We start from the raw sequence: 10536 nt of genomic DNA on the forward strand, positions 1-10536 counted from the left end.
CTGTATTTTAAAGACCATTCTAGGAATGACCCCTAGTACTCTATAGAACCCCTGATAACTTGATATCTACCAAGGTTTGCTCCCTGATTGCACAATAACATCATTCACCTCTCAGTATAAGAGCTCCACAATCAAAAAGAACAAAAAGGACAAAGTCATCTCCGCTCAACAAGACCATGGATTGAAGCAAAGTAAGCTGGTAAAGTAAGCTGGTAAAAGGGAGGTTAAAAAAAAAGAAAAGCACCTACTGATGTTGAACTGACACAGATTTGGTTGAATATGTGTATCAAAATATATGCAAGCTCTCCTTTCTAGGACATCATGCCCCCTTAAAGAGACTCTGCAACACTGCTTGAAGGAATGCAGGCACTTTATAAAGGCACAAGTCTTTCAAGAAGGAAAGAAAGAAAGGAGGAGGAGGTTCAGCTGCTACATCAAAGTCATAGGCTCACAGATATAGCATTATAGCTCAAAGACATATACAGGCACAAGTGCCAGGTCTTCACCTCCCCTTTCCTACCCATAGTGTGGGCCTGAATTGGTTGACATGTGAGACATTACTTTGAAAACGTCAAAACTTTGCAGCTTTGCAGTGACTGTAAAGTGAAATTGGCAATATAGTCATGAAAACTTATACATTTTCAATTGAAGTCATTATATGATTACTTCCATAAGATCGCAGAACACAAAACGTTTATAAATTCTTCATATTTCGCCATATTACATGACTACGTCTTCCTGTTCCCAGCCTTTCAGCAGTGCTGCCCATGAATCCAACATTTTTTTCTACCTCTGCATAGAAACGGTGAACGCTTTGTTTGTGAGATAGTTGTAAAAAGGCATCAAGATTTTGTGGCATATCTGAAGTGGGAAAAGCAGAGAACATGCTTGTATCACAAGGGTTTTGGGTTTCTAAATGAACATTTTGGATCACCAGACAATGTGGAGGATGGATTCCTACAGTAGCCAATCAGACTTGATAGTGTTTTTGGGGGAAAGTAATCAGGATAAATGATAAATTCAACTGAACAAATTAAATGTTTTTCTAAGTTGGTTTTTTTTTTAGTGTTTTTGTCATGAAAATGCCAAAAAAATATTTTTGTTTTTCTTAATGTTGTCTTTTCCAGCAAGGATCAGTCACTTGGTACCCAGTTAATCAGTCTCATTATTTAAATTGTCCATTCAGCACACTGGCTTTTCTTTTACATGTTTTGTATGGTTCAAGTTTCCAATAAAACCTGTATTTTGTTTAGCTTAAACTACAAATTGACTTTATTGATCCATCATAGTGATAGGCCATGCCTCGCCATGCCTGTGCAGAATGCCACAGTTGTCTGGGACTTGTTTTTCACTCGTACTTCCTCAAAGTCAGCAAAAGTTAGCATGAAATTAACTAATTTTCATTTTCTGCACTGGTTGTAAAAGCTGCTAGTGCAGCTGAGTATACAACATTCTTCTGACATAACAGATAATTCATCATATTTTCTGACATGCAAAGAAAAGATTAGAAAGACGATGACCAAGTCTAAACTGGTAAATTGAAAACTTTTGGTTTTTTTAAAATTTAAAAGTAAGCTTGATCTAAGAAAAGTGACAATTAAAAAAAAAAAGTGGCAACATTTTAAATTGACTTAGATTTGGTTATATCTAAATACCTCTAAATAACAGGTCTGACATTTTTTAAAGCTGTACTCACTTTTCCCTGCAGACATATTGATTTCCAACCATCCTCCATGTCAAGAGAAAACTTTGCATCCAATATCTCATCCAACACCTTCCAAATAATCGGGCTGGCTGTCAGATGTGCACATTGCATGTGTCATTTTGACCTCAAAGCTTAAACATTTGTTCAAATGTAGGAAATTAAAAAATGTCAGCAATCAGTTTGAATTAAGAAATTAGTCTCTAAAAGTGCATGACAGCCTAGTCTGTATAAATGTATAAATACAACTGTTTTAGTATGTTGACTTGTGCGTTTGCTGCAACTATGCATCATGCTAGCAGCAGAGGAACCATATAAGTGAGTCAACAGTGAGATTTCAGTGTTATCTGACCACCTGCTATCCAGCTCAGTCAGCCTCAGTGGGCCTGTTGCTACACGAACAGGTCAGTCAAATGGACAAGCAGAAAATGGGGAGGTTTAGCTGCCACATTGAAGTTATGGGCTAACAGATTTACAATCATACCTCTTACACATGTACACTGCTCAAAAGATATAAAGGGAACATGCATCCCATGTAACTCAAACTCAGTCACACTTCTGGGAAATAAATCTGTCCAGTTAGGAAGCAACACTGACTGTGAATCAGTTTTACCTGCTACTCCACAAACAGGAACAGTCAACAGGTGGAAACGAGAGGCATTTAGCTAGACAGCGTCAATGGTGGTACCAGACCACATCCCTGTCTTCAACCTTTCTGGCTGATTATTGGTCATGTTTACATTTAGCCAGTGCCCTCACCGCTAGAATTAGCATGAGGTGGTGTCTGCAAGCCACAGAAGCTGTACAGGTCGTGCATCTCATCCAGGATGGCACATCCATCTGCATCATGGCAAGAATGTTTGCCTCTTAGCAGTGTTAAGAGCATGGGGCAATAAAGAAGGGACCCACTTTATGTCAAAAAATGATTTATGACCCCTGTCATCCAATGAGAAGCTGCCACGTCACAAGTGGGCGTGGCTTAATGAACCGGAAGTCCCTCCCCTTTGTGATCCAATCAGCGTGTGCTACGTCACGAGTGGGCGTGGCTTAACGATCCGGAAGCCCCTCCCCTTTGTGATCCAATCAGCGTGTGCCACGTCACGAGTGGGCGTATCTTAATGAACCGGAAGTCCCGCCCCCTCCGTGATCCAATCAGCGTGTGCCACGTCATAAGTAGGCGTATCTTAATGAACCGGAAGTCCCTCCCCCCTCTGTGACCCAATCAGCGTGTGCCACGTCATAAGTGGGCGTAACTTGGGTGAGGGGCGGTCCCTGGACCACGTGACGTCCGGAAGTGACGTATGTCCGTACGTCATCTCCCTCCTCCCAGGCGTGGCTCTAAAAGTGACGTCATCCGTGGGCGTTCCCTGGACCACGTGATGTCCGGAAGTGACGTCCCTCCTCCCAGGCGTGGCTCTAAAAGTGACGTCATCCGTGGGCGGTCCCTGGACCACGTGATGTCCGGAAGTGAGGTCATCCGGCGGCGGTCCCTAGACCACGTGATGTCCGGAAATGACGTATGTCCGTACGTCATACCTGGGCGGACATGTCTTCTGGACGTACGGCATGCCTGGACGGTGTGCCTGGACATGCCCGGACATGTCTTCTGGACGTACGTCATGCCTGGGCGGTGTGCCTGGACATGTTAGGGGCATGTCCGAACGAGTCTAGAGGTATAAAGAGGGGTCCGGGGGGGGGAAAAAAAGAACCCTTACTTACTTACTGGGGTAGAAAAGGAAAAGAAAAAAGAAATGGAGCAACAGAGAAGAGAATCAGCTCTTTGGACCTGCAATATGGCAAATGAAGAGAATCGAATCAGACTGAATGCTACACCGCCGCCGTCTGTGATTAGCGAAACGGCAGTGACCGTCTATGAGGACAACGGTTTAATTCCTCGAGCTCCTGCAAAAAGTACTGTGTATGTCCAGCGGGTCCAGCAGCGTTCATTCAAATCTCTGCGGGATGAATGGTCTCTTGCTGCATACGGAGTGCGTGGAAGCTGGGGATATTATTTCAAGTATGAAACCGGTGAGCTCTGCCTGTACCAGGCGTGCGATGGAGAAAGTTTTGGGCCTTTAGCGAATGTCGCTTCACTGACATCAGGAGACTGGGCTGTCTTAAAAATGGTGATGCCGCGCAGCAGCTCAGAGATTGAGCGGGATTCTCTGGTAGAAGAAGAAGCAGAAGAAAAAGAAGAGGATGATCAGGCATTCGCTACTCCAGCCAAACGATCGAGAAGGGAATTATTTACAGAGAGCCAAAGAATCCCTCGTTACAGCGCTATATGGCAGTCAAAAACCAGCGCCTCAAGTCGGTGGTTCTTCCGAGCCAGCTTCCGCTCCTCCGGGGAGCGCATGGGTCAAGAGGACTTTGTTTTGGAGTCTTTTAATTCAGAATGCGGTGTTTTTAGACCGGTGTTAGTTTTGCCGAGCGAATCCTGGGTGAGCAAGGTGGAAGAAATGAAGGACAAGTTTGACTCCCTTTTCCGCGAGTGTCGAAATTGGAAAGACACATTAGCGGTGAAAAAAACCTTATTTTTGTAGACCACGCCCCTTTTTGCTTTTCCAATCTTTTCTCATTGGACCTTCGATGTGTGCTGGAGGAAGCCCCCCCCCCCCCCCCCCCCCCCCCCCCTTAGCATGATATAAGTAGACCGCATGAATGTACGTCAACACTGTTGAACCAAGATGCCAACCCTGCGCCAGAGACGTCTGACAACCATGCTCTTGAAGCCGACCTCTGCAGCCACCGCGAATGACATCGGTGATGGGGTGGAGAGTCCTCCAGAGGCGGTCCTGTCGAGCGAGATGGAGCACCAGCAGCCGCACCAGCCCTCCTCCGCGGAGGAGTCGAGGGGCGCATTGGAGGATTCAGTCTCCACGGATGAGGGGTATGAGGACTCCCAGCAGGCGGGGTCTCTGGCTACGTGGCTGACCGAGTCAGTACTCACACCGCCGACTTCCCCGACCCCGTCCGAGGGGAGCACGAATGGCAACGATGATGAGCCGGACGGATGGGTGTTTTCATCCTTCATTAAAGTTGTGAAAACAGCGGTACTCCATCTGCTCACGATGACCCTTCACAAGTTTCGACGAGCTAACTGCTACGGTTGCGAGATCAATCATCCTAGCCAGAGAGAGCATCCTTGTCTAGAGGCGGTGGAGGATGACTACTACCGAGACAACTTTCACGGCATCATACGAGGGCTATGCACTCCTCGTTTTATTCCAGCCATCCAGCATCTGTTGACCCTTCGCAACATTAATTCCGATGATGGCAGAGTAAAAACTGCAGCGGAGACTATTTTATACGAACTGAGATCGGTGAAGAAGATTGAGGACCTTTACAGCATGTTAGACGATCTGATTGAGCAGGATCCTGTTAAAATAGGACAGCTCTTAATGCTGAGTGAGTATTGGAAAAGTTAATAAAGAAGGCGGAAAAAATATGGGAAATTACTGGAGGAAACTAACTAAATATGCGGAGGAGTGTGTCATTGACTACTGGCTGATGGATGTTTTGGAGCGAGTCATCGAAAACAGAGTTTTAACTCAAAAAGGTGCGGAGAAGTTTACCGTAAAGTTAGAAACTCAAAGACTGGAAAACATTTTACACCAAGTCCGTTCTCACTCGATCCTGACACCCTGGGAGACGATTGTACAATGTACCGTGTGTATCGATGCATCTGGGATGTCAGAGACATTTGAAAACATTGTTAGGGAATGGACAAGAGTTTGTGTTGTTGTATCACCTATTCATTTATTTACACTTTATGCTCTGTTTGTCGATGTGATGTGTTACTGTGTGAAAAACAATCTGAGTGTAAATATCACGTCTGAATTGAAAAGTTTGCAACGTATTATTCATAGTCACTTGGAAGACGCCATTATAGAGCAAGTCTTCACCATCATTTATTCTTAGGTTTTTATTATTATGATGTTGAATGAAAAAAAAAATAAAATAAAGAAATGGCATAAAAGAAGAGCTCTCATGACTTTTTCTTTTATTCAGTAAAAACTTAGAGGACAGGATGGTTAAGGAGAAAAGGATCATGAAAAAAGTGTATTACAACCCTGAGCATCCAGGCAGCTTCGGAGGAATAGATCGACTTAGACGGGGCGTGCAAGATGAAACGGGCGAAAAAGTCGGAATTGATAATGTCAGAGATTTTCTATCCAAACAAGACGCTTACACTCTGCATAAACCTGCCAGAATCCATTTTACCAGAAATATCGTTTTTGTCCCACGGGCTTTGAACCAATTTCAAGCAGATCTTTGCGATATGCGTGCCTTAGCCGAACATAACGACAATTTTAATTATTTATTAACGGTCATAGATGTGTTTTCAAAAAAGGCTTTCGTACGTGTCTTGAAGAAGAAAACAGCGGTGGAGGTGGTGAGAGCTTTCGAATCCGTATTTGAAGAAAGCGGCGTACCTAAAAAGTTACAGACGGATTCTGGTAAAGAATTTTTCAACAAAAGTTTCAGAGTTTTGTTGAAGAAACACGGAATTACACATTTTGCCACAGCTAGCGACCTCAAAGCATCGGTGGTTGAACGATTCAATCGCACTTTGAAAGGAAGAATGTGGAAATATTTCACCGCCAACAACACCAAACGTTACATAGACGTCCTGCAAGATTTGGTGAAAAGTTATAACCACAGCTATCACCAAAGTATAAAGATGACCCCCATGCAGGTGACTGATGAGACCGCCTCTCAAGTCTTTCAAAACCTGTACGGAGCAAGGTATGTTACAAAGGCTAGCAAGATGAAATTCAAGAAGGGAGATCTGGTTAGAATATCAAAGCTGCGAGGAGTGTTTGATAAAAAATATGAGCAGAGCTTTACGGATGAGGTTTTCTCGGTAGCAGAGTGCATTCCACGCACCCCGCCCGTGTACAAACTCCAAGATTACGACGGAGAGTCCATCGACGGGTCCTTTTATGAAGCCGAGCTGCAGAAAGTAAAGATTGGTAAAGACAGAACGTATCAGGTAGAGGAGGTTTTAAAACGGCGAACGATCGGGGGTGAAAAACAAGTTTTAGTACGCTGGAAAAACTGGCCGGAGAAATTCAACAGCTGGGTTAAAACCTCGGACCTAACGAATGCGTAAAAACCTGCGTACGTTGAGGTTCAAGCATTCAGCAATATGGATCTATTACATCAAGACGGATTTTACGTGACGCTGCCGTCCAACTCTAGTAAGGACGTGTTTAAAGATAACACGAGTTCCAGCTATACTGTTGATTTAGCAAAACCCATTGAGCTGAGCGGCGAGTGGCTCGTGGGTCTGTGCGAGATCGTCTACCCGCACACGTGGTATAATCTCCAACCGGACGCAGCATTTTTCGAGCTCATGAAAGTATCGGAAGATGAACAGACGGAAAAAGGTTCTGGAAAATCACAAACGCAAACGTTGGTGAGCGTAAAATTTAGCCGAGGAGGGTATTACGCACGGCAAAAAGAGCTGCTGGATCAGATTCAGCCTGCCTTAAGAAGATACATGCCCACGGCGAACGTTTCATACAATGCTGTGACAAAGTGTGTCGATTTTAAAGGCGACGGTCAATATAAAATCCGTGCTTACAGGCCCTTAGCATACATGCTAGGCTTAAAAGCGAATGATTGGTGGACTATCTCCAACCGCTCTTCTCCTCACCCCAGCGACCTGAGAACTGGGATATATAACTTTTTTGTCTACACCGATCTTATTCAGTACCAAGCGGTGGGGGACAGTTACGTACCGCTGCTGGCTGTCGTGAATGTTAGCGGGGATTACGGGGACATTGTGAGCATTAGATATAATACAGTGCATTACGCGCGCGTGTCGAAAAGTTACGTGAAAAGCATTCGGATAGAAATAAAAACTGATCGTGACAGACCCGTAAACTTTGTGTACGGAAAGAGCATAGTGAAGCTGCACTTTAAACCGGCTGCGTCAAATAAATAAAGATGGCTCTGAGACAAGATCCTCATCGTTTCGTAAATTATTATGAGGGTCAAGTAGGGGGATCCCTACCCGGTTTTTACGGAGCGCCGGTGATGTACGGCCGCGGAGTAGGATCCATTTTTTCCAAACTGTTCCGTTTCGTTACCCCTCTGTTTAAAAAAGGTTTCGCCATAGCCAAGCCTCATCTAAAATCAGCGGCAAAGAACATAGCTAGCGACGTGGTGAGCCACACAATGGGGAAAATTATGAATCCCGCTAATCAGGAGGGATCAGGTGGGATCATGGTCCTCTCGCGCAGACCGAAGAGACGTCCTCCGGGTGAGCGTTTGCGCACCGCTAAAAAACGCAAAGCTCCCGCCAGGAGAAAATCAGTCGCTGCCGGCAGAGCCCGAGAGAGGAAGGTCGCTCGGAGCACGGACATATTTTAAAAAAATTAAAAAATAATTTTCCACGTAGTCATGGCTCTTTTACATCAGAAATCGTCGGAGTGCACCCTTTCTGAATTAGATTTATTTTCGGCCCCGATGACGCAGCTGTCTATAGAGGATAAAACCTACACTGAAATTTCTCCTCTTTCAGCCATTACAGACGGCGGTCCTATTGAGTTTTTTATTCCCGGTGATGGGGAGAAATATTTGGATTTAAATGACACTTTACTTCATCTACGGCTTCGGATTACTAACGCGGATCACACCGTTCTGGCCGACGACGCTCAGGTGGGGCTCATCAATTACGCTCTGAATACGATCTTCAGCCAATGCGACGTCATCCTCGGGGATAGACTGATTTCGCAGAGCAGCGCAACGCATCCTTACCGCTCCATGATTGAAACTTTGCTGAACTTCTCAGAGGACACGCTCAAGAGTCAATTTTCAGCGGGGCTTTTCATGAAAGATACAGCCGGGGCTATTGACTCCATCGTCACAAATAACGGACCGAACAGGGGTTTAAATCAGAGAGCGGCCCTCACAGCGAATTCCAGCGAGCTGCATCTGCTCGGGGCCCTCCACGGAGACATATTTTTCTGCGAAAGACTGCTTTTGAACTCGGTGGATTTGAGGATAAAATTGACCAGAGCCAGCGACCATTTCTGTCTCACAGCAGCCAGGGACTCCACTTTCCGTCTGAAAATCTTGGGGGCCTCCCTGTTTGTCAAAAAAGTAGCCGTTTCCCCCGCTGTGCGGCTAGGTCATTCTGCGGCCTTACTGAAAGGTCACGCCCTCTACCCCATCCAGAGAGTTACGGTGAAAACTTATTCTATTCCGGAAAATTCCAGAATTTCTAACCAGGAGAATCTGTTTCTGGGGGCCGTGCCAAAATACGTGGTGCTGGGGATGGTACACCACGAGGCATTCACAGGAAGAAGAGATCTTTCCCCGTTTAATTTCATCCATAACGACGTGGAATATTTAGCCTTATGTCAGGACGGCCGACAGGTTCCCGCCAAGGCCTTCCAGCCTCAATTCAACCAGGGAATCTCGGTCAGGGAGTTTTACAACATGTTTATAGCCACGGGGAGACATCTTAAAGATTTACCGCTGAGCATCGACCGAACTGAATTTAATCAGGGCTACTCATTGTTTGTCTTTAATCTGAACGCCACCGAGGACAGCGACGCCCTGTCACCCATCTCCAGCGGTAGTCTGAGGCTGGAAATGAGATTCAGGGTGCCTCTTCCGCACACGACGACTTTGATTGTGTACGCCTGCTACGACTCTATTCTGGAGATCAACTCAAAAAGACAGGTGCTGGTGGATTATTATTAAAACTGAAAAAACAAAAACAGAATGAATAACCATCAGCTGGAGAGTCTTTTACAGCGCGTGCTGGGGAAAAATTTATTTTGCGGCGTGTGGGCCTCCGACCAATTACATTCGTTGAGTAGCGAGCTTCAGCCACCCTGCTATTTTATAGTCAACACGCATCCTTCGCATAAACCCGGAGAGCACTGGCTTAGTCTTACCCTGGAGGCGGATGGAACGTCGACTTTTTTTGACTCTTACGGTTTCAGTCCCACATTTTTTCACTACCCAGCCAGCATTCTGCAGTTTTTGGAAGACCGCTCACATCAGATATCTTATCACACTCTACAGCTTCAGCATCCTCTGTCTACAGCCTGCGGACAACACTGCGTTTATTATCTCTGTCACCGTGCCTGGGGATTCTCTTATAAACAAGTTTTATCTTTGTATACCGACGACGTGTTAAAAAATGACCTGGAGGTAACTAACTTTGTAAAGCAGTATCAACGCTGTATCGGAAATCAACGGTCACAATGTTTTAATCACGGGACTTGCTCTCTACAAATGTTTAAAGATTGTTACCGACTTTGTTAATTCAGTGTGTATGAAAAAAGTATGACGCAAAAAAAAAAAAAAAGTGATGAATAAAGATTTTATTGAGAAAGACAAAACAAATGTTTTTTTTTTTTTTCTGTTTTCACGAGGAAAAGTTTATCCAAGCAGGCGGCTTACGAATTTTCCGCAGTCTTGTGGAAACTTGTCCGCTTTCTTTCTGCTCCGGCGTAACCCAGCGCGGGGATAAAGTTAATTTTCTAGTCTTCTTCTGCTTCTTCCCTGCTTCCCAACCTGCGTTTACCGCTTCCGGTAAATCTTCATCTTTCTGGAGAAGAAGGCGGTACTGCTCGCGCGCGTCAGGATTTGTCACGGTGGATACAGGAACGTTAATCTCTCGCAAGCTGTTTAGAAAATCCATCCAGCCTCTCGGCAGTTGACTTTGAGATTTTTTTTTTTTAAAAGACTGATTCAGGTTTTTCAGTAAGTCGATCATGTGCGAACCTTTTATTATTTTTCCCCGGTGAATAAATTCCCCTCTCACAGTCCAGCTTCCACCACTTTCGCTTAATTTCTTCATAATGTAC

The 10536-nt window shown here is 45.0% G+C and overlaps 1 protein-coding gene across 1 annotated transcript; it reads left to right on the plus strand.

The window, feature by feature from the left end:
- Window positions 1-8179: 8179 nt before the first annotated feature.
- Window positions 8180-9421, plus strand: LOC306766897 (uncharacterized protein F54H12.2-like; the record flags this gene model as incomplete). The annotated part of the gene is made up of 1 exon (XM_079254755.1): window positions 8180-9421. One exon carries the CDS (start codon window positions 8180-8182, stop codon window positions 9419-9421), a length of 1242 nt encoding a protein of 413 aa, XP_079110881.1.
- Between the last annotated feature and the right edge of the window lie 1115 nt (window positions 9422-10536).

This window comes from Telmatherina bonti (genome assembly GCF_933228915.1).
Source record: "Telmatherina bonti genome assembly, chromosome: 15".
In the NCBI taxonomy this organism is placed as follows: Eukaryota; Metazoa; Chordata; class Actinopteri; order Atheriniformes; family Telmatherinidae; genus Telmatherina; species Telmatherina bonti.